The sequence below is a fragment of the Rosa chinensis genome, chromosome 7, assembly GCF_002994745.2.
Source record: "Rosa chinensis cultivar Old Blush chromosome 7, RchiOBHm-V2, whole genome shotgun sequence".
In the NCBI taxonomy this organism is placed as follows: Eukaryota; Viridiplantae; Streptophyta; class Magnoliopsida; order Rosales; family Rosaceae; genus Rosa; species Rosa chinensis.
This window is the reverse complement of record NC_037094.1, coordinates 8,303,136-8,327,078: the sequence shown is the minus strand read 5'-3', so window position 1 is coordinate 8,327,078 and position 23,943 is coordinate 8,303,136. Positions and strand designations below refer to the sequence as shown.

The 23,943-nt window shown below is 38.5% G+C and overlaps 3 protein-coding genes and 1 long non-coding RNA gene across 6 annotated transcripts; 2 read left to right on the top strand and 2 right to left on the bottom strand.

Moving 5' to 3' along the window:
* Positions 1–1,775: 1,775 nt before the first annotated feature.
* On the top strand, positions 1,776–4,355 carry LOC112179653 (serine carboxypeptidase-like 45). The gene is made up of 10 exons (XM_024318107.2): positions 1,776–2,075; positions 2,165–2,266; positions 2,357–2,452; positions 2,686–2,778; positions 2,872–2,951; positions 3,064–3,345; positions 3,429–3,553; positions 3,653–3,754; positions 3,856–3,973; positions 4,057–4,355. The coding sequence occupies exons 1-10, from the start codon at positions 1,820–1,822 to the stop codon at positions 4,204–4,206; spliced, it is 1,404 nt and encodes a 467-aa protein (XP_024173875.1). The 5' UTR covers positions 1,776–1,819; the 3' UTR covers positions 4,207–4,355.
* A 3,069-nt stretch (positions 4,356–7,424) lies between these two features.
* Positions 7,425–9,503, bottom strand: LOC121050485. Its single transcript, XR_005803113.1, has 3 exons — positions 9,094–9,503; positions 7,653–7,752; positions 7,425–7,566 (listed from the first exon to the last, which is right to left on the bottom strand). It is a non-coding gene; the product is annotated as an uncharacterized LOC121050485 (long non-coding RNA).
* An 831-nt stretch (positions 9,504–10,334) lies between these two features.
* LOC112180660 (dual specificity protein phosphatase PHS1) lies at positions 10,335–16,043 on the top strand. 3 transcript variants are annotated; one of them, XM_024319226.2, is made up of 11 exons: positions 10,335–10,792; positions 11,017–11,085; positions 11,216–11,358; positions 11,441–11,645; positions 11,776–11,952; positions 12,061–12,221; positions 12,688–13,768; positions 14,198–14,344; positions 14,471–14,698; positions 15,203–15,360; positions 15,475–16,043. In XM_024319226.2, exons 1-11 carry the CDS (start codon positions 10,733–10,735, stop codon positions 15,830–15,832), a joined length of 2,787 nt encoding a protein of 928 aa, XP_024174994.1. In that variant the 5' UTR covers positions 10,335–10,732; the 3' UTR covers positions 15,833–16,043. The 3 variants fall into 3 exon arrangements, with proteins under 3 accessions (XP_024174994.1, XP_024174993.1, XP_040367748.1); XM_024319225.2 differs by having other exon boundaries at positions 11,008–11,085; XM_040511814.1 differs by lacking the exons at positions 10,335–10,792; positions 11,017–11,085 and having other exon boundaries at positions 11,224–11,358; positions 11,446–11,645.
* An 832-nt stretch (positions 16,044–16,875) lies between these two features.
* On the bottom strand, positions 16,876–22,244 carry LOC112175394 (chaperone protein ClpC, chloroplastic). Its single transcript, XM_024313070.2, has 10 exons — positions 22,006–22,244; positions 20,730–21,303; positions 20,483–20,598; positions 20,271–20,393; positions 19,972–20,157; positions 19,617–19,832; positions 19,167–19,384; positions 18,815–18,890; positions 18,629–18,718; positions 16,876–18,351 (listed from the first exon to the last, which is right to left on the bottom strand). The coding sequence occupies exons 2-10, from the start codon at positions 21,292–21,294 to the stop codon at positions 17,173–17,175; spliced, it is 2,769 nt and encodes a 922-aa protein (XP_024168838.1). The 5' UTR covers positions 21,295–21,303; positions 22,006–22,244; the 3' UTR covers positions 16,876–17,172.
* Positions 22,245–23,943: the final 1,699 nt, after the last annotated feature.

Here is a 23,943-nt window from a genome sequence, read left to right as displayed (position 1 = left end):
TATAAGAATCTATATATGTATAGTGATTCATAATAGCATTCAATCTCCCAAAACCAACTTGTTGCTGAAAATTCATATACTAATTCATGATCTTCTACTTTTTGTGAATATCTAGAGTTGTTTTAGATCCACAATGAGAACTACCATTCATACCTCTTCTCGCCAAGAACCAAAGTATATGCATTGACTTCCTAGTAATTCAAAAACTCTTGTTCATCCAGCCAAAGTTAAAGAAGCTCATTTGCCAATTTGTTTTGCTTAGCAAGTTGCTCTTGTCTTAGCTTATTTGAGACAAATCGTTGAACATCTTTTCTTAATCTTTTTGAATGGAAGGGATTTGCTTTACACGCCTCACCTAGAACGGCCCATCCCCTGTGTTCATCAGAATAAAAACACTTAAAGGTAAAGGGGTGAAGTAGTTGGCATGTTAAAAGAAAATCCGTGACTTGAGGTCATGACCATTTTCCTCAGTGGTCATTGGATGACTGGAAAACTCAGTTGAAAGAAAATGGCACGCACAGCTAAGAAGTACTGAATGAGAGGAGAAGGAGGAGGCAGGTCCCATTAGAAGCAATGACTAGTTGTTTTGAAGCTATGATGGGGAACATGTGGTGTCTCACGTGGACCTTCCTTGTGAGTATTACTATATAATTAACTAAAAGAAAATGACAACTTAAGGAAGTGGGACGGTTACAGATCATATTGTAAGTGATGCCTTTTTAAACAAAAAGGTCAAAGAGAACAAATTCATCCCCAGATGAATACCTAAATAAAAGGTTTAGGAGCTTTTGCTCAATCTCCACTCAAAATTTGGGACTATTTTACTTAAGGCGCATGCTATATCCATCGTACAGTGTTTGATTATACAGATGATCATATTCCTTCTTCAATTTTATTAAAGGATTTTGTCAGTCAAATTCCATGCTTGTAATATGATAAGCAAATCTTTGGTAAATTGCTTTCAGTAATGTTTTGGTTTCAATTGAAAAACAAAGTGGGATATATGATGCAATTAAACGGTCAATGTGTAATCTATGAGGAATGTTGGCAACTTTTTCTTTTAACATTATGCATTTACGCATCCTTTTTCTTCCTTCTATTTCTCACTCACATATTCCTGGCCTTCACCTTTTCAAATTTTTCTGAGTTGCTAGTTACTAGTTAGCAATTATCATGTACCTATGTTCAAATCTTCTTAGAATTAGAAACCAGATAAGGGCTTGTACTCGGAGATCAAGAAAATCTAAATCATTAATCCAGCCATTTTTTGGAAAACCAAAAAGGAACTGTAAAGTTGTTCTAAAAAGGAGAATATATATGCAGAAGTTAACAAGGCTTTTCTGGATAACTATTTTAAAAAAAAATGTTTTTAATTAAATGTCACACATTTTCTCAGATGGAAAGTAATCTTGGGAAAAAGCCACTTTCCACTGATCATGCTAGGTTGTGTTACTTTAATCAAAAGTGAAGAATATGCAGAAACAACAAAACTGAAATTTCTGTGAATATTAATCTAAAGCATTCAAGATTCCATCTATTGCTCATTTCAACTTTTTTTTTTTGGTGAATATTGCTCACTTCAACTTCACAAGACCAATCTGTATAAGTGCTGCTGACTCACGCAACAAAAATAAGCACAGACCAGATTCACTCCCTAGTGATTGTGTCTCTTTCAACACCAACGATTTCAGGCCTGCAAGCAAAAAGCCACAACTGTAATGATAACATAAAAACAAAAGTCTTCACATTTATATTTTGCTTTCCATTTTGCCAAACTCAACCACCCTTCTCTCTCTCTCTCTCTCTCTCTCTCTGAGCAATGAAGACAATGGCAATGGCTCTACTACTTGTGCTTCAGCTGTGCTTCATTTCCATGGAGTTTGTTGAGTCCTCATCTCATCACTATGATCACAAGATAGTTAGGCTTCCAGGACAACCCAGTGTGGACTTTCAACACTTTTCAGGTTATATTTCTGTGAGCGATCATCAGAAAAACCACAAAGCTCTATTTTACTACTTTGCTGAAGCAGAAAAAAACCCAGCTTCAAAGCCTTTGGTCCTCTGGTTAAATGGAGGTCTGTGACACTAACCCTTTTGCTTTCTTCAATGTAAACTCAAATATACAATGTGGTTTCTTCATGGGGCTAATTTATGTTTCGTTTAGGTCCTGGTTGTTCTTCTGTTGGAGTAGGGGCTTTCTCTGAAAATGGACCTTTTAGACCAGATGGTCAAGTCCTGGTTAGAAATGAGTACAGCTGGAATATAGGTAATGATATGAAAATGATAGTGTGATTTTTCTTGCATAGTTTGGCAACTAATATACTTTTTTTCATTTTTTTTCATTTTGATACTGCAGAGGCTAATATGTTGTATTTAGAGACACCAGTTGGTGTGGGATTCTCTTATTCTAGACATAGCTCCAACGATGTGGCAGTGGATGATGAAGCAACAGGTATTTATGTTGCAAATTTCAAATACATAGAGATTCATCTTTTAGCTTCTTGCTTTCTGTCTACTTTTCTGCATTTGTTTCTTTCATTAGGCTTTGAAAATAGTGACATCTACAACATTAATTCTGTCGAAATATCGGCCGTACGTAACTTTTGTTTTGTTCTTCCCATGAAGGATTCAAACTCTTTCTATCTTGATATTTGAATTTTGTGTCTGCATATTTGTCTTCTTAAGCCAGGGACAATCTTGTATTCTTACAACGCTGGTTCAACAAGTTCCCTCAATATAAGCACAGAGATTTGTTTCTAACTGGAGAAAGTTATGCAGGTAAACTCTCTCATGCATGCACTCTATATTACTTAGAATTGACTGTTTCATCCCTTTTTGTTTACTTAATTTGTAGCTGGTTCTTGATACCAGGTCACTACATCCCTCAACTTGCAAAGCTTATGGTTGAAGCTAACAGCAAAGAGAAGTTGTTCAATCTAAAAGGACTAGCTGTGAGTACAAGAAGTTCATGACTTATCAATTTTGATTGAAAAACCAAACAATTCTCATACAGTACCAAGCAACTTACATATGAACTTTCTAACTATATATGTATACGCGCAGTTGGGTAACCCTGTCCTAGAATTCGCCACCGACTTAAATTCAAGAGCTGAGTATTTCTGGTCTCATGGACTAATATCAGACTCAACATACAGAATGTTCACTTCTGTTTGCAACTATTCGCGCTACGTGAGTGAGTACTATAGAGACTCGGTTTCACCTGTTTGTTCAAGAGTTATGAACCAAGTGAGCATAGAAACCAGTAAATTTGTGGATAAGTATGATGTCACTCTTGACGTCTGCATTTCATCTGTGCTCTCACAGTCAAAGGCTATAAGCCCCAACGTAAGCCTTCTCACACTTAGTTTTAACTATATAATGTGCCTTTTCTGTTCTTACACTTCTAACTCTTCATATTAATGTGGCAGCAAATGACACAGAGGATTGATGTGTGTGTAGAAGACAAGATTGTAAGTTACTTGAACCGAAAAGATGTGCAGAAGGCTCTCCATGCCAAGCTTGTAGGGGTTCGAAGATGGGATGTTTGCAGCGAGTAATTCCTTTTACTCAGTTTTACCGTACTTAGGATTATATACACAATTACATTTTCTTAATTACCAAGCAAAAATCTTATACTTTTTATTGTATATAGTGATACTAGCATTTTGGACTACCAAATGCTCGACCTGGAAATCCCTACAATCTCACTAGTTGGATCTATTGTCAAGGCCGGAATTCCAGTGTTAGTTTACAGGTAACTACGTCATGATCTTTATCAAAGTAACAGTGGCATGCATGCATTTACTTCCATTTGCTATAATATTAACCTTGATAAAAAAAAATATTTCAATCCAGTGGAGATCAGGATTCTGCAATTCCATTGACGGGAAGCCGAACCTTGGTCGACAGATTGGCAAGGGAGTTAGGACTGAACACCACTGTCCCTTATAGAGTTTGGTTTCAGGGAAAACAGGTATTTTGCAACGCTTATTATATTTCTCATTGTAGGAATTTGCCTTTTATAAAGTGGATTAATTTGTGATCTATTGTGTACAGGTTGGTGGATGGACTCAAGTTTATGGGAACATACTTTCATTTGCAACCATCAGAGGTGCCTCTCATGAAGCTCCATTCTCACAGCCTGAGAGATCACTCATGCTATTCAAGTCATTTCTTCAAGGCAGGGCTCTACCTCTAGTATTCTGACACCCACTATTAAGCTGGTGTGCAAGTTAATCTGCAAGTCATATATATGCATGACTGTTGAAGACATGTTCCAATTTGTGAGATGTACAGTACGACATTTTTGTTTATACAAATGCAAAAGGTGATAATAAAACTCTACTTTGTTTGAACCGTATTTCCATAATTGAAAGTCAAAGGTTAATGTTAGAGTTCCGGGTCAGGACATCTTCGCATGAGATTTGAGGATATATCCCCGAAATTATATTTTAAAAAGGTTTCCAAAGTTTTCTTGATAATAAATTAATGCTAGGGTTTGTTCGTCAACCTTTACTTTTATTGAGATTTGAGCTCTCTAGTCACTTGAATCGACTATTCCTAACATAATAAGTTTGTGTATACAATGATTTTTATATTGAGATTAAGACTTTAATTGACTAAGTCGATCTTATTTTGGTATTAGAATTTCAACCCACCTCATATTTTGGCATTTATTTAACAAGAAAGCGGTAAATAAGATCTATTAAAATACAGTTTCACGTCTTGAAAAGTCATCTACCAAATGACGCACAACTAAAAAAAATATCAATGTACTGCTTGAATTCTAAATTTTGTATCAATGTGATACTTTGGTCAGTCTTTTATTTAGGATGTCTTCTTATATTTTTTTATAGAAAAAAAAATAACAAATTACCGTAAGATACATATTCTCTAGCAATTTTACCATGCGCATGCCTGTTTTTGTGAATTCCCATGCGCTATTGTTCAAGGCCCATGTGCAAGGTATTATACCTTGAGGTCAGATTCCTTCTGTTTTTGAATTGTTTCTATTGACATGCAAATTACGAAACTACCTTTATGGTTTGGATAATATGAATTATAGAAAATTACACACAAGTGATCTTTTGAAACTTTAATTAGTGATGAGGCCACTTAATTTTTCTTGTACACATAAGGCCACCTGTTTCCACAAATTAATTCATTCCTGACAATTTTACCCTCCCACTTAAGAAACCCAATTAATTCCATCAGCCTTACACAGTTACACCCGTACCTCTCTCTCTTTCTCAGATCTCCGATCACAGTCTCTCTCCCTCTCCTCGACCACAGGTCTCTCTCTTTCTCTCTCTCTCTCTCTCTCCTCGACCACAGGTTTTTCACGTCTTTTGTCTCAGCCTCTGATTCCGGCAACCACCGGCACGACTCTTTCTCTCCCCCCATCCGATTTCGGCGACCACCGCCTCCGATCTAGTGAGATTCCAATCGATCCAAGCTTGCAAAACCTCGAAACGGCACCGCCACGCCTAAAGACGACGACGAAGCTCCGATCGGAGCTACCTCACTGGAGTCCAACTCAGATCTCACCGATTCTCTACTCGTCTCAGAAACCGAATGCTCGCAGTAAGGCCTCTGGTTTCTCTGTGAACTCGACCTCGTGCTCATACTTTGGCAGTGAGATTTCGTGCGAGTCAAGCAGATTCTTAGTTGGATCAGAGCTACCTCACTGTTGTGTTGTGGTGGTGAATGGGAAGCGTGGGTGTAGTGTGTTGGAAAGATGAGGAAGTAGAAGTTAGATCGTTTCTGACCAGCCAGGTTGATCCAACCGGTGCCGGAGATAGTTTTCTCGGTGAGTTTGTAGCTGGGCTTATAAATGGGTTGACTGTGCCTGATGCTGCATTGCTTGGGAACTTGTTTGGGTCATTGACTGTGGGGAAAATTGGACTGCCCAACTTGTTCTGTTCCTAATTGTTTTAGTTTTCGTCTGTGCCTGATGCTGCATTGCTTGGGAACTTGTTTGGTTCATTAACTGTGGGGAAAATTGGACTGCCCAACTTGTTCTGTTCCTAATTGTTTTAGTTTTCGTTTGAGCAGGGATGTTGGTTATAGCTGTACCTTTGTTTAACAGCACAAAAGTGATGAGGGCATGTGAATTAGTATTAATTGCATTTTGACATGTTAGAATTGATTAACCTTTGCACTTAATAGATAGATGTGGTTAATGAAATTTGATCTTAATTTTATGCCTCATTGTGCAATTTTGATGTTATGGTATATATCTATGTTTATGATGGTGTTTTATTCTGGTTTGTGTTTGTTTTTGTTGTTGAATTCTGGCAATATTTGTCTTGCACTTGCATCATTTCAAAAACAGAGCAAGTGAAGCGGTTTTCAATGTTGGTGAGAGTAGCTTTCGAAGTTGGTGAGAGTAGCTATCGGTTTTGGTGAAAGTAGCGTTTTGTTGTTGGTGAGAAGAGTTTTTGATGTTGATGAGAGTATCTTTTATTGTTGGTGAGAGTAACTTTTGGTGGTGATGATTGTAGCTTTTTGCGGTGGTGATAGTAACTTTTTGCGTCGGTGAGAGTAACTTTTATTGATGGTGAGAGTAGCTTTTGATACTGGAGTAGCTCGCTGGTGTTGGTGAGAGTAATTTTTGTTGTTGGTGAGAGCAGCTTTTGCTGTTGTTGAGAGTAGTTTTCTGTTGCTGGTGAGGGTAGCTTTTGGTGTTGGTGAGAGTAGCTTTTAGTGTTGGTGATAGTAGCTTTGGTTGGTAGGGATAGTAGCATTTGGTTTTGGAGATCATAGGTTTTTTTGGTTAGGAGTAACTTTTGTTGCTAGTAATAGTAGCTTTTGTCACCTCGCCGGAGGTTTTTGGAATTCTCACCAGAGTAGCTTTTGTTGCTAGCGACAGTAGCTTTTGTTGCTGATAACAGTAGCTTTTGTGACCTCGTTGGAGGTTACCGGAAATCTCATCAAAGTAGCATTTGTTGCTTGCAACAATAGCTTTTTTGGTCGTCGGAAGTTGGCCGGAGGTCGACGAGAGACCTGCCGGAGTTGGCCGGAGATCTCACCGGAGAGGAGAGAGGATGATTGTTAACTTTTTACTCTAGTGACATTTATGTAAATATATTAATTTTATATCCAAAATTTAACACCTTTTTTATTCTAGTGGCCTTATAAGGGAAAAAAATAGTTGGTGGCCTTATGGCTAAAAGAACATTCAAATATGCACTTATATGTAATTAACCCTATGAATTAAGACTGCTGAATGTCAGTAGCATTATGAAGAAATAATATTTCTACATTCCATCTTTATTTTTCTTAGAAACAACTCATTTATTTAAACATGCCAAGACTATTTATACATATTACAATATGAAACTTGAACACTATATCATTTATCTCTGCTTTGCTGCTTTCACATACAAGTTGCTTTGAATTTCACCTCTTCTCATGGTGAAGAAGTTTCTCCAGCAGGATTTCCTCATGTGCTTGAGGCTCTCTTTGATTTCCTTTTCAATTTGTAGCACATTCTTCTATCCCTGACTCCTTGGTTATTTGCAACTTGTTGTATATAGTTTAGGATATATATGCTCCACAGTCAAACTACAAAATGATAGAAAATCTAAGTTAAGGTATTCATTTAGTTAAAGCTATTGACATGCAGTAAGGTGAGTAAAAAGAAATCTTACATATACATTGCTGCAAGCAATATATTACATGTAGTAGCAAATTAACATTGCGTCCTCTTCTTTTATTGCAGCAGCCTTCCTCTTTGCCATTGTCATTAATCTGCGTATGTGATATGCGAATATATGAGTATTGCTAAAAACTAAAATTATTGACCTTCAGTAGAACATCTTTATGAGTACTGACCCTCAGTAGCTTACACATGAAAGTCATGAGTTATATATTTACACAATCATGCAGTATGAAGAATAGGATTGTAAGGAAATCAAATGATGCATCCACATTTTCAAAGTAATGAATTATATAGATGCTAGAAACCAAGAACTTTAAGGAAATACTGAAGCCATTGAAACACACCTCAGTAGGGTACCGACCCTCAAAAGCTAACTCAGTTCCACTCAAATATGAACTCTTATGTTGACCAAATAAGGAACCAAGATATTAAGTGCTCATATGTTACTGTAAAAATTTGAACTCTTCTATTTTATCAAGGAAAAGAATGATACTGACCCTCAATACCCCATTACACACATTGCACATTTTAATGCTACTGACCCTCAAAACTCAGGTTTTACTCACTCCAAACATATTGTTTCTACTCAATCCTCACTAGCTTTAACTATAACAAAAATTTTAATGCTACTGACTCTCAAAACTCAGGTTCTGCTAACTGCGTTTAAAATTTTAATGCTACTGACCTTCAAAACTATTCAATTAAGCCAAACAAGCTACTGGTACCCAATCCTCATTAACTTTAACTGCAATTGAAATTTTAGTGCTACTGACCTTCAAAAATATTCAATCAAGCCAAACAAGCTACTGGTACTCAATCCTTACTAGCTTTAACTGCAATTGAAATATTAATGCTACTGACTTTTAAAACTATTCAATCAAGCCAAACAAGCTACTGGTACTCAATCCTTACTAGCTTTAACTGCAATTGAAATATTAATGCTATTGACTTTTAAAACTATTCAATCAAGCCAAACAAGCTACTGGTACTCAATTCTCACTAGCTTTAACTCTAATTGAAACTTCAATGCTAATGACCCTCAAAACAAGCTACTAGTACTCAATTCTCACTAGCTTTAACTGCAATTGAAATTTTAATGCTACTGACCTTCAAAACTATTCAATCAAGCCAAAACTTAGGTTTTACTCAAACCAAACAGGCTATTGCTACTCACTCTTCAGTCTTCACTAAGCTTAACTGCAATTGAAATTTGTCACCATTTGTAAATATTTCATGCATCTTCTCATCTTAACCCTAACTGTACTGTATCAGAGAGTTAATTAGATCTCAAATCTAGTAACCTAGCTACATAAATTCATTATTCACTTTCTTTGGATTTCTCAATAACCAAACCAAATCAAACAATCAATTAGTAATCAGAGTCTATATCTATTGACCCTCAATAACTAGAAATTTCTTTGGCTACTGACCTTTAAGGCCTAGCGCAGGCGGAGCTTCGAATTGTTGCTTCGCCGTCGGTGTCTTCATCGTGAAGTGAGCAACTGCCTCGACCTCTTCTTCATTGATTGGCTCTGCCGGATCCTAGATCTGTTGCTTCGCCGCTGGAGTCTCGATTTGTTGCTTCGCCGCCGGATCCTCAATCTGTTGCTTCGCCACCGGAGCCTGGATTTGTTGCTTCGCCACCGGAGCCTAGATCTGTTGCTTCGCCGCTGGAGCCTTGATTCACTGCTTCGCCGCCGGAGCCTCAATTCATTGCTTCCCCGCCTGAGCCTTGATTTGTTGCTTTGCTGCCGGATTCTTGCTTTGTTGCTTTGCTGCCGGATTCTTGCTTTGTTGCTTCGCCACTGAAATGGAGGTTTTGATTTTGGGGAGAAATGGAAGTTTCGATTTTGGGGAGAAACGGATTTGAGAGAGAGAGAGAGAGAGAGAGCTTATGTATCGTGATATACTGAGTGGCAATTTTGGTAATTCTATAGAAATTTAACTATCTTTATGACTTTAATGCATTTGTAGCTAGCTGTAAATGACCGCAAGGACAACGTGTCTCTGGCTCCTGCGCATGGGAAGAAAAGGTAGCAAATTGTAGTTAGTGGTAATTATCTCGTAAGACTAGTACAAAACACTAGAGCCAATAACCTCTTTGACAACTGGAATCAAAACTACCAAAACCAAAAGCTAAAGAGGAAGTCCTCTTTAATCACTTTGGACGTCTTTGCACCTTATGGATCTTAGCTTTCGGTTTTGGTCCTTGCACATCCTTTATTGGGGCCATAGCCAATAACAAGAAGACAATTGTCCAATAATCAGCTAAAAATGTTTGACAATAATGTGAAGAAGATTCCACTGCAACAAATTATGAATAGTATCTCGGTGAAATGAACACGTGTCATCTTGTTATTGGCTATGATTAGCCGAGTATTATCCTACTAATGACCTAATTTCGTACGTGCGAAGTTTTGTGTTTAATGTCAATCGCATAATTGACCAGCTACCTAATCAAGTCGAGCATTGGAGATAGGACATATACATCAATAAATTCTTCTGAGCAATGAAAAATTTGTTCTTGTTTCCACCAAAAGAAGAAAAAGAACCGTTGGAGATCATGAAGAACAACACCTAATTAAATCAAAACAGTCGGTGGATATTTATAGGATTCAGCAATACTATATGATAAACATGCAAGGCACAAACCCCATCACTATAATAAACAACCCAAGACAATGCACTATGCTGGCCAAAGCAAAAGACTTTTTAGAGTGTGTTCCTCATCATAGCAATGATAGCATAGCTTTGAAGCAACAGCAACAACTACCAATTCCCAAAACCCCATCTAAATCTTAAGAGTTCCAGACCAAACAAGTACCACCACCACCACTAGTAACCTCCACTTCCCCCACCACCTCTTACAGTGACTATTTAAACTGTTGAGAAGAGCAGCCCTGAAAAGGCGCCAACTTTACTTCCAAATTGGTTATATAAAGCAAACTGCTTTTCCCAGTTTTTTCCTTCTCTCTCTCTAAACTGACTCCAAGCAAGGAGAGAGAGAGAGAGAGAGAGCTCTCTCATTATCTATTCTAAAGAAAAACTAATCTCCCAAAAATAAACATTATGGCAAAACAGGAGCAAAAGCAGGAGCAGCCTGCAATCATCAACCCTCTGCAGGTCCAGGTATTCCCCTCCAAACCCCTCTTCTTTTTGTTTCTCCACTTTTTATTTAAACCCAGATCATCAAAATCTTGTACCCTATTTCTTATTTTACATTGGGTTCATTTCTTGTGATTTTTGGGATCTGGGTTTTCAGCACATTGCATAAAGTTGCAATCTTTTTTACTGGGGTTGATTTTTTTAGAGATAAAACGAATTGGGTTATGCTGAAATTGCAGGAAAAACAGGAAGACGGGGATCTGGACCCTGGATCTGACGACCTCGAGGCTCCTCTGCCTCTCACCGTCACTTCCCGGGTTAGTTACTTTTGAGTGATTTGAATTTGAATAGTTTGTGTTTTGAAATGCTGGTGTGTAATGTTGATAGTAACTGAATTTTGGAGAAACAAAACAATGGTTGATGTAAAAATGTAGTTTGGGAATGTAGGTCTTGTATATGTTGGGTGACATTGCGTCTGGACCGGCCTTCAAAATCAGTCAATGGCTGGAATTGGTCCGTAAACGCAGTGCCAAATACCATTCCTCTGGCTTCCCTCGCCGCCCATTAAGGCTTGACACAATGCCTGCTAGGTTGGTGTTAACTTTTTGTTATCTTGTGTATAAGCATTGAAATGCGGAACATAGTAGTCATCATGGTTGGGTTGGCATTCAGTGCAGGAGAGTGTAGTGAGGACTGGAAAGGTCCTGCGTCGCCTGAGCAAACCACAGAAGTCAATCTCTGGGAAAGACTTGGTAAAGCTGCTACATTGGACATTGAGTCGAGTTTTTTCTCATGGGATAGGCTTTCTTCACTTCACCACACTGAACATAGTAGTAGCAATGATCAGTCTGAGGATGAAATGAACAAAGCGCTGGAGGTAAGCAATCCCCTTTAATTACATATGGAACATCATTTTATGTTTATTGGATTGAATCAAAGAAGTGTGTCATTATTATTTATATACTTGTAAATGTTGCCTCATCGTCTCTCAGTTCTGTTGCATATAGGTCACTGTGAATTCGGGGGGAGTTGTTTTCTTTGCCCTTTTCAACCAGCCAGGGACTGATGATAACTCTTCTAAGGAAGCAGCGGCTGTTATAAAGATATCTTCATCGAGGATGGCCACACAGTCTGAACGTCTAGGTTACGAATTTGCAAAGTGGCTTGGAGTTCGAACTCCACAGGTTTTACCTTGTCAATCATGCTATCCTATTATTTTTGCCATAATGCTTCTTTCTTCTCTGTGTTATCACTGTGATCTTTCTCCTGAACCGTTCTGTTGGACATTGCAGGCCAGAGTCATACATAATTGTAGTATGGAGTGGCTCCAGATGAAGGAAGCAGCAGAAAAAGCAAGGGAAGCAGCAGTTTCAGAAGGAGATGAATGTGGGGAAATGACATGTTCGGAACTTTTGGAAGCTCTTGAACTTAGCCGATGCCTTTTGCTCATGAGGTATAACTAAGATTGCAATTTACTAAGTAGATGAGGTGTTACTTTGCAGCATGAAATGCTTGTGCTTTTGTTCACCATCTAGTGTCAATTGATTTTGTTATACAATATATTGCTCCGAAAAATGTGAGTGTATTCTACAGAGGCTTATTTATCCATTGTACTATTTTTCAGAAGTTCAATATCAGTTGAGGAAGCATTTCTATAGATTCATGAGTCTGTTACATGACTAGTTAGATCCGTGGGAAAAACTGTGTTGATTGCTAGGCTCATTACATATACATTTAACATGTTCCTTAGGCTCTCTAGATCATGTTCTCTTTCGTCCTCAGCCATTGCTGTATACTTATAATACTGATTTAATGACGAAGCATGATATTCCATGATGTGCAGCATTATAAAATGCTTTGCAGTGGATAACTGGATCTTTCATATGGTGTTTTGAAGATCAAATCTTTCATTTATGCAGCTATGTTCACGGATCTCCTTTACTTGAAAGCTCAAGTGTATTTGAGGTGAAGGAAACTGCAGAGAAAACAGCAGCTTCTCTTGGTAGGATCTTGATGTTGGACCTTGTCATCAGAAATGAAGATAGACTACCTTGCCGTCAGCTCAGATGGCGTGGAAACTCGGCAAATCTATTGTTTGCAGACAAAATGGATTTTGGAAATATGGACAGATTGGAGGAAGCCTTTGATTCTGCCATCAAGAGATACAAACCAAGAGTGATCAGAGCTCTTCAAAAGGATAGAAGGGCAACTTCAGTAGATATCAGATTGCATAATACAGCATTGGTACCACAGAAATCTGATCTTTCTGACATTATGGATTCGCCAAGGTCTAGTCAGATGAGCGTAAAGAGTCAACTCTCAGATGATTTAATGTTTTCCGATTTTCCAGTTGTGGCTATTGATTCTGGCGTTCCTCGTCGACCTCCTGCTGGAAAACGTGCAAATGACCAGGAAATTTATCCAAAGTTGGTTGAGTTACTACTGAACAATTCTGAATACTCCTCTAATCTGTTACATGACATAACATTAGGGAAATTAGGACGTCCTCCGTTACAAGATACTGATGCATCTGATACACAAGCAATGGAAATGACTTTGGTTGTTCAAGGGTTCCGTAGTGGGTTCAAACGTGCTCTCAGGGATCTGCAAGGATTCCATATCTTCTTACTGACACTTCATCAAAAACTGGAGAATCTGATACGTATATTTTTCAATATTATAGATAAAATAGGGGAGTCCGATAAGGAGGATTTGGTAGTTATTGAGTCTCCATCACAAGCTGCCGGAAGTGGTTATTTTCCTTCTACACCAAATAAGGAGAGGCTTGTCAATGAGAACCATTCAGATTTTAGTGATTCCGAATTGCAGAGAACTGCTCCAAGGCCTTCAACTTCAGGACCTAAAGAAAGCTGTGACTGCAGCTCTCCCATGTCACGGGAGAGTTGGCACGGAAAGTTTTGGAAAGGGAGTGCAAGTTCAGATCCCCTCCGTAGTCTGCGTTTGACAGCAAAGCTCCGGGACTTTCATAAAAATGCCAAGGTTGGAAATCTGAATTGAAAACTGTACATTGTATCATACTGCAGATAATGATATCTGGAATTAGTTGGGAAGTTTAATGCTCATTGAATTCATCTGCTGATATAATTAATAGTGCTATTCAAGTATTCATAGTTCTGATATTCTGAGCTCACACTTTTGATAAGATCATGGGTACAAGTGTTTTCTGTCTGAATAAATAATAAATAATACTACTGTCAAGGGGAATTGTATGTTTGATTTCAGGGTTGCTTTCTTTTCATGTTAGTACACTAGATAATGTAGTTGCATGTAAACCAGACAACAGAAGGAGATATATGTAGATAATGATTTAAGAGTTTTTCTTTGGGAGGGGTGAATTCCATCTTCCATGCTATGTGATTAAGTCCTTTCTTAATACAAACTTTTAAGTTTTAATATTACAATGCTCAGGTTGATGCTGAAACAAACAAAGAATTGGAACAGTGGAATGAAATGCTAAAGAGCGATGCAGTCAAACTTTGCCAGGAGAACAATTTTAATGCTGGGTTCTTTGAGGGTAGTGACAATAACGGCGTAGTTGACGCTTATGAATTGAAGGTAATTTTGTTTTTGTACAATTAAACATGTATTACACTGCTCAGGGTGGATGCTGCTGAGAAGATACTGTCCCTTCTCTTTTTGTCCTCCCGTTTTCTTTCTTTCACTTTTCAACTTTATTAACAGGTCAGACTTGAGCACATTCTCGAGAGAATTTCATTGATATCTGAGGCTGCAAATACAGAGAGGCCATCTCGAATCACAAGTAGCCTGTTTATTGGTGGAGCGCTTGCTGCACGATCTGTATACACACTGCAACGCTTAGGAATCACTCATATATTATGTTTGTGTTCCAATGAAATTGGACAGTCAGATTCCCAGTTTCCTGATCTATTTGAGTACAAAAACTTCTCTGTAAGTGGTTTCTTATTTGTTTTCCAATTGTTGGTTCATCTTTTTTTTTTCTTTGTTTTTTTTTTAAATAATTTCTTTACACATCTCTTCAGCCCATGTGAAGGTTATGTCATGATATATTAGCTCCAAGAAGCCATTTGCATATTCTTAAAACACTTAACAAAATAGAATGAAAGAAAAATCAATTCACTTCTTCCTTAAACCTTCTTATCAATTCAAGAGGTCACACCTAGCATAGCCCTTATTCCAGTACATCTAGAATTCAAGTTTGCCTCATTAGACATATTCTCGGATAGTGTATCGTGAATTCATGATCAAGGGCACAACCCCTACAAACTAGTGTGTTTCATTATGTAACTCTATTTATTGTATCCAATATTTGGTCTACTTAGTCATATTTTGGTGAGTGTTGTCTTTGTTGGGATCCTCATCAACTCGTATATTTTTTGTTTTCATCATACTTTTCTACCTGAACTGTCCTCATTAGACTACCTCTTTGAACAGATATGTGACAGTGAAGATTTCAACATCAGCAACATCTTTGATGAAGCTGTTGAGTTTATTGATCGTGTTGAAGAAACAGGAGGGAAGGTTCTAGTCCATTGCTTTGAGGGAAAAAGTAGAAGTGCTACACTAGTGCTTGCATACCTAATGCTCAGAAAGTAAGTAAAAACTGCAATATACAGTGATATGGAACCTCCTCATTTTTTTTGTATGTTGCAACAAGACTACCTTGCGAAATGATCTGCTATATAAGTGATCTTTCTGTGGTGCAGGAATTCCACTCTATTAGAAGCATGGAATTCTCTAAAGCAGGTTCATCGCCGAGCACAACCCAATGATGGGTTTGCGAAGATCTTGTTGAATTTGGATAAGAAACTGCATGGTAAAGTTTCAATGGAGTGGCATCAGCGGAAGCCAATGATGAAAGTTTGCCCCATCTGTGGGGTGAATGCGGGTCTGAGTAGCAGCTCTCTTAAGCTTCATTTACAGAAATCACATAAGAAACTATCGTCTGGTAGCGTGGATAGCGCAATGACAATGGAAATACAAAAGGCTTTGACAGTACTAAAAATCAGTCGAGGCGGAAGTGTCAGCCCCACACAAAGATCTCATTCAGATGTTGAAGAGTAGGGATTTCCAAGCTTCTTGTTAATTGCTATAAAATGTTTACCGAAGTTGATGTTGCTGATCATTGTTGTATATATGCAGTAGAGATGATATAGGTAATCCGTGTACACTAGGAGAGGTGGTTTGGAGTAAAAATGTATCATGAACAAATGAGCTAATTACCTTTTGGGTGGTTTAATATAGTTGTGGTATTTTGTGCCATGGTTCTAGAACTGGGGCTATATTTTTTTTTTTTTTAAATGGGCTGGTGCGGCTGTACTTAATCCTTGATTATTGAAATTGCAGAATACAAGTGGGGACATAAAACATAAACCCTAGATTACAATAAGCATAGAGATCTATGTATTCTAACAAGCACCAATTAGCAAAAAGTGCACAAATGGCTACTCTATTTGCTTTGACATAGCAGTGACATTTTGCGTAGTATTTATGGTTTCCATCAAGATGAAATAGGTAATCCGAGCTGCATGTATGTTAAAAACCCTAAACGGAATAGATGATGGAACAGAGTCGAGAAAAAAAGTGAAAACAGATTAACGAGCTTGCTTACCACACGTGCCCACGTGGTGGAACATTTGCTCTCATGTCAAAAGTTCACTAAGCCTCTCAGCCTTTTTGCGAAAAATGTTTTGAGTCTTTTGCACTAGGCATTGACCCTACAGCATTTGACATACAACATTGCATAAAGTTTTTTCGACTATTATGATGGTCAGTAAGTATTATCAAAAAAAGATTTGAATGGATGATTTTAGGAAAACGGAATCCATCTCTAGAAATGCTGAAACTCTGGTTAATGTTTTGGAGTGGCAATTTGTTATCAAGGCCCCGCTTCAGAAGAACCTTTTGGATTGGCAATACTAGTAACATTTAACGCATATGATAGATAGATTCCTCGCTAACAAAGAAACGAACCACGGCATCCCACTATAGTAGTATCATCCATACTATTAAAAAGAAATGTGAATTTCATACAGCTTTGATCACCTAATAGCATAAAACTCCAGAAATATCCAAGCAGAAAAAATTGCAGAATTCAGCTAGTCATCTACACAATGATCAAATTACGTTCTTTTATTATAAATACCAGCATTCCCAACAACCAAACGCAAGTATGGAAGAAGAAAAAATACTAACCCTACTATCTGAGACTGAACTATGCATGCTATTCTTCTGTATAACCGGTACAGCCTTGATCAGTCATGTCAAGCATCAATAAACAGCTTTCAATTACCACTACCAACTAGTACTTTTCAAGAAAACAGACTATTTTTAACGAGAGAAAGTTCAAATGAAAAAATACAAACATATTGGCAAAAGGTGAACAGAAGTGGCGCTGTCAACTTTTAAACGGGAAGAGCCTCTGGCAAAGATTCGGGAGAACCACTGCTACCATTGAGCACAGTTACGTTTCCATCAGAATCAACATCAACAATAACCGAGTCGCCCTCTTTAATCTCCCTTGCTAGCATCTTCTCAGCCATGCTGTCCTCCAAAAGCCTCATTATCGCTCTTCTTAGAGGCCTTGCCCCATAACTTGGATTGTATCCTTCATCCACCACCCTATCTCTGAACCTCTCTGTCACTTGAAGCTCTATCTCTTTAGTCTTCAGCCTTTCGAAAACCTCTTTCAGCATTATATCCGCTATTTCCTTCACCTCCAACTTAGTGAGCTGGCGGAAGACAATCATTTCATCCAACCTATTTAGGAACTCTGGTCTAAAGTACTGTTTCAACTCCTCTGTCACCAAGCTCTTGATGCGATTGTAACTGCTATCCTTCTCATCATAATCAAGGTCAAATCCTATACGTCGGCCTCCTTTCTCAATTACACTGCTTCCAACATTTGAAGTCATGATCAGAAGTGTATTCTTGAAATCCACAGTTCTGCCCTTGCTGTCAGTCAATCTTCCATCCTCAAGAATTTGAAGCATCATGTTGAAGACATCTGGATGAGCCTTCTCAATCTCATCAAAAAGCACCACAGTGTAAGGACGACGTCTAACAGCTTCAGTAAGCTGACCTCCCTCGGTGTAACCAACATAACCAGGGGGAGAACCAATAAGCTTTGAGACAGTGTGCCTTTCCATGAATTCACTCATATCAAGACGAATCATGGCTTCTTCAGAGCCAAAGTAGTATGCAGCCAAAGCTTTTGCGAGTTCGGATTTTCCAACACCAGTTGGACCAGAAAAGATGAAACTGGCAATTGGACGATTAGGATTTTTCAGTCCAACACGGGCTCGACGAATAGCACGACTAATAGCCTTGACTGCTTCATCCTGACCAATAACCCGCTTATGGAGGGTCTCTTCCATCTTGAGAAGGCGATCTGATTCATCAGCTGACACTTTGTCAACAGGAATACCAGTCCAAGAGGAGACAATATGTTGAATATCCACTTCAGTTACCATAGGTCCTACATCCCCTGCCTCGCTCTCAGCCTTGCTCATCTCTTTGCCTTTCTCTGTTATAGCTGTGATCTGTGTCTTGAGGTCCATTTCTCTGTCACGCAACTCCCCAGCCTGTCCAAAATAGTGTTGTCAGCTTAATCAGTTGAAGCTTTCCAAGACACATTATCAGAAGTAAATATTTTAGTTCTAATCTACCACCCTAGACATGAACAATTCTAATAACCATCTTACTCTAAATCACCTTGAAAGTTTACCAATATTTCTAGCCGCAATCTTTAATAGATTCACTACTAATCTGGTTCATCATATTCATAGTATAATTGCAACAAAGAGTGGTTTACAACTTCAGCAAACATACCGATCCAAAGCACATGTAAAACATCTATACCTTTTCAAAGTCTTGGCTTCGAACAGCTTCATTCTTCTCCTTGGTAATCTGTCTCAGTTCTTTGTCAAGGTCTCTAGCTTCTTCAGGTAGCTGCAGATATCATATAATAGGTCATGTCAACTCAAAAATCCCTGAGATAAAAAGATGATGCCTGTCTGGACTTTGAACTAGAAAGTGAGGTCATACCTGTGCATGACGAAGGCGAACTCGAGAACCAGCTTCATCAATCAAGTCAATTGCTTTATCAGGTAGAAAGCGATCACTGTAGAAAACAATATTGTCAATCAGGAACAAAACTATTTAATTAACTAGATATGCATCGGAGGAGAGAAGTAGCTAGCATCACTACAAACAAAAAAAGATGATAATCAATTTCTATACATATGCTAATTGAGTACTTAATACACCACTGATTGCACAAGCTAAATTTCCAGCCAGACAACAATGTCTACTGGATCCATCAACAGCAGAATGTCCAAGAGGTATGCAAGATTAATATAGATTCTACTATGAACATTACACATAGAGGGATGCCCACCTGATGTACTGGTATGATAGCTGAGCGGCAGATACTAGAGCTTCATCAGTATACCGGAGTTTGTGGTGGATCTCATATCGCTCCCGGAGCCCTCGCAAAATCTGTATTGTTTCGTCCACAGATGGTTCAGGAACTTTAACTGGTTGAAAACGTCTTTCCAATGCTGGGTCTTTCTCAATGTGCTTTCTGTATTCATCTAGAGTGGTGGCTCCAATACACTGCAGCATAGATGTAAAACTCAATATTTGGATGTGAAAACACCATCATTCTTGAATCACCAAGAATCCAAAGCACCCAAAACCAGTACATATATATATAAAGCTTGAACGGCAAAAATCACCAGAATTATAATTGCATTCTCCAATATCAAATAGGTAAATATAGAATCTAATAAACCAAGAAAAAACAAATTTTGTTCTTTCTATCCATGCATAGTATCAAAAAAATTACCTGCAGTTCACCTCTTGCAAGAGCTGGTTTTAATATATTGGCAGCATCAATTGCACCTTCTGCTGCTCCTGCTCCAATTAAAGTGTGCACCTCATCAATGAACAAAATTATCTCATCACTTTGTTTGATTTCCTCCATCAGCTTCTTTAACCTTTCCTCGAACTCTCCACGGTATTTTGTACCAGCAACAAGAAGACCCATATCCAGAGTGATAACCTATAGAATAGCAGGTGGGGAGGTAACATGTGTTATTCTATTGCTCTCCAATGTATACCTAATGTATTGATTTTTCAAAATCACATGAACATGCTGCGAGAGCATAAGCTTGCTGAAAATTACAAACAAACTCACTCACCTTCTTTCCCTCTATTGTTTCAGGCACATCACCGCTTGCAATTCGTTGAGCAAGACCTTCAGCAATTGCAGTCTTCCCAACACCAGGTTCCCCAATCAGGCAGGGGTTATTCTTCGTCCGCCTACCCAAAATTTGGACAACACGTTCAATTTGTGGTTGTCTTCCAACAACAGGATCCAGCTTTCCCTGAAAATGCACGAATAAAACATATTAAATAGGTCTTCTCAAAATAAAAGCAGCAAATACAGCAACATGACAAAAAAAATAAAGAATAATAATAAAAGCTGCCCCTACTTTACCTCCTCTGCTAGCTTAGTCAAATTGGTACCATACTCCTCCAGAGTTGGCATCTTGTTGCCACTGCTTCCCTGTCCAGCTCCAACACCAACAGCTTCTGTGCTCTCACCCACCATACGAATAACCTACTCAAACCAAAAAAGAGTTACATTACTAATTTCTTTGTGACAAATTACTCCAGAAAGAAAGACAAAGCCAAAGGACACTAGCTTGCCTGTGTACGAATGTTGCTGGGGTCAGCGCCTAAATTCTCAAGAACACGAGCTGCCACACCCTCACCTTCCCGAAGCAGTCCCAAAAGCAAGTGTTCAGAACCAATATAGTTATGGCCTGAAATTTAACAGATAAGGTATCTTAGGTAGCCCAAAAGGTACCTCAATAATTCAGATAAGACAAACTTCTTATTAGCTACTACCATGTTTTTGTTAAAAGATATATTAAGAACAGGGAAAAGAATATACCCAGTTGTCGAGCTTCCTCCAGTGACAGTTCCAAAACTCGCTTTGCACGAGGAGTGAATGGGATTTCAACAGCAACAAAGCCACTACCCCTTCCAATGATCTTTTCCACTTCAACGCGTGCATCTTTAAGATTGATTCCCATAGATTTAAGGACCTTGGCAGCAATTCCAGTTCCTTCACCAATAAGACCCAAAAGTATCTGCTCTGTACCAACAAAGTTGTGACCGAGTCGCCTTGCTTCCTCTTGTGCAAGCATAATCACCTTTATTGCTTTTTCTGTGAAGCGCTCAAACATGGCTTTGGGCACACATCTACTAGCCTTTTGACGCCGGGAGGAGATAGCTACTCCCACCTTAGAATACAAGTCTTGCCCAGGCCTCGCCATAATATCTAGAGCATTAACACTACGTAGTCCGGAGAAACTGCTCAGTCTCAAAGCAGGTGCTCGCAAGGTACACATCATCTTGGTCGACCTTCTAGTATTTCCAGATCCTTTAGATTGGGCAAGCCTTCGCCCGCCAACCACACCGGGAATATTCGTGGACTGAACCAAAACCCTAGCCATGATTCCAACCTACAGCAACAAGCAAACTCCGATTAGAAGGCATTTCCAACACACTCCTAAAAACAGAAAATGAAGTAAACCAACTTGAGTAATAACTCAACACTAATGTTACAAGCAAAATGGTACTCAAATTCATCAAGGAACATGCAGTCAGTAAAAAGTGCGACCCTCAATATGTTCGAGCATTCCGGAATCCTATCAACATCAACTATACATATTGGCTACCATAATATTCATAAAAACACACGATTCTATCCACACTACATTTCTCCGGCCAGGCTTCTCAAAATCAAAATATCAATTCAAAATCACCAAAACCAGCATAGCAGCGACCAATCCAACAAAATCTCAAAGAACATATCCTAGAGCCTAAAACCCATCTCAGTTTGAAAAATCCTAAACACTTGGAATGGAAAAACTAACGGATAAACTACAAAGCACTAGTACATAGACACACCATCAAAATCACAGATTAAACAATACCCTAGCTCCCCACAATCTTCAATCTCAAATACCCAGGATGCAGAAAAACAAATACTCTCAATCCAGAGCTAAAAATCAAAAGCAATCCAACAAATAGAAATTTAAAAATTCCATCAATCACAAAACAAAAGAAAAACCCAAATCCACATAAACAGAACCGAACCCAAAAACCCTAATTTCTCGTACAACCCATTGCGCAACGAAACGAAACGAAACGAAAAGGCTCACCTAAACCCGCTCGGTAGTGGGATTAACCTCCAACCCAAAAAGAAGGAAAGTTCAAAGAGAGAGAAAAAATAAGAGAAGAAGGGTCTTTCTTCAGAGAGAAGAGACGAGAAGAGACCCTATTCTTAGCACTACTCTGTTATGGTCGGCCCAAACAGCAAGAGATAGAGAGAGGGTGTGGTCTTAAACAACAAGCTCCTCTTCTCTCTCTCTCTCTCTCTCTCTCTCTCTCTCTCTCGCTCTAAATGATAAGCCTTTTCTTTCTGTGCGCCTGCATCACCGCTCATGCGCCATCGCCCACCCGATAAAGCTACCGGGATACCGAGTCCGAGTAATGGAGGGTGGGAGATGGAGCCACGTAGGAGGGTGTGTGAGATTTTAGCTAGGGGCGGGACCCTCCCGGGGTTATCTGTAAGTCAATGTCTGGGGAAGTCCCTATCTTGTCCCGAGATATTTCGTTGGATGACTATCTTACCCTCGAAACGTAGGTCTTTATTGGCCACAGAAAATAGGTGCATGGGAACGAATGTAAATGCGTCGCTGTTAGGCTATCTGTAGCAAAGCCGTACACGAGACCGGTTGCTTCACCCATTTTTTTAAGTTTTGATTTATTGGGAAATCTTATTTCACACAATTAGAGTTTTTTTTTTTTCCTTTCTTCTTTGAGTAGAGCAAAATCTATGCAAAATGATTGGAGATTAATAGAGTTTTGGTCAACTAGATTTATATTCAACATGTTAGGATGACATTACTACATGTGATTTGATATGGATTCGTAACATAAATCGCATTATGTTAAATTAGATACAGATCGTAAGGTTACATTTAAACAATAAATAAAAATTAGGGCTGCTGAAATGAACCACGAACCATGTAAACAAATTTTAACTTGAACAAAGCATTAGCAAAGTAATAAATCTAAATTTAATTTTTAAGTAAATATTTTTTTTGAGCTAGTGTAAAACTTTTGATATTAATGATTTAATGGAGTAAACAAACTAAATGGAGAGGCCTTTTTTTTTTTTTTTGGAGAAAACTTTTAATGAAGGCCTTTAAGGGCTTGTTTGACAAATTCCAAATTTCCAATGATTAGGATGGGTTTGATTGTTTGTATCTCTCAAAAAATATCAAAGCATTGTCAGCCTAATGGGGCGGCAGCCTTAATTTTGGCCTTGTTGTAACTCCAAAGACCATAATTTTGATTTTTTTTCCATTCTATTCTTCTATTTGTTTCCAAAACAAAACATTGTTCTTTACCCTTTTGATGAAAGGAAAAGGATTCCCTTGTCCCTACTATTTTGGAGGTTTATGAGGGCCATATTTGGGCTAATAGGTAGATGTGGGTTGATCATGGTGCGTCGTACTAGGAATCCACAAAAAAAATTTGTGTCCAATATTGCACCGAGGCAAATTTATGAATTTATTCGATAATTCAGTGCATATTCATCAATTAGAAGTTCCGTGTCGACTAAACTAACATTTGACTTTTTCTAACGATATCAAGCTAAAATCTCATTTTATTTTACTAGATGTAATGTTATATGTTTTGTCGTCGAACTACAAAGATGAGCCGAATTTTGTTCAGAATGAGAAACCCCCTCTCTATCAATGTCGGTTCTTGAATTCCACCGGCCTCGTTGATCCACTAATGATAATCTACAGGTAGTTTTTTGTTTTTTTCTTCTTGGTCTGAATTTGCTGTAGCTTTGGTGGGCTCAATGGGCCATGCCTTTATAGGTTAGTCGAGTTGGGCCACAACCTTCCATGGGTATGGTGTGGCAAACATGCCCCATCAACATTTAGGGTTAAGAAAATCCTTCAGTGGCTTTGACAATGTAATGACTAGGCCCGAACCGTCGACCCATATATTCTCTTAAACCACCATTACCACCCTCTACATAAAAGGTTGTATACATGTCCATTAGCGCTAATAACATTTAT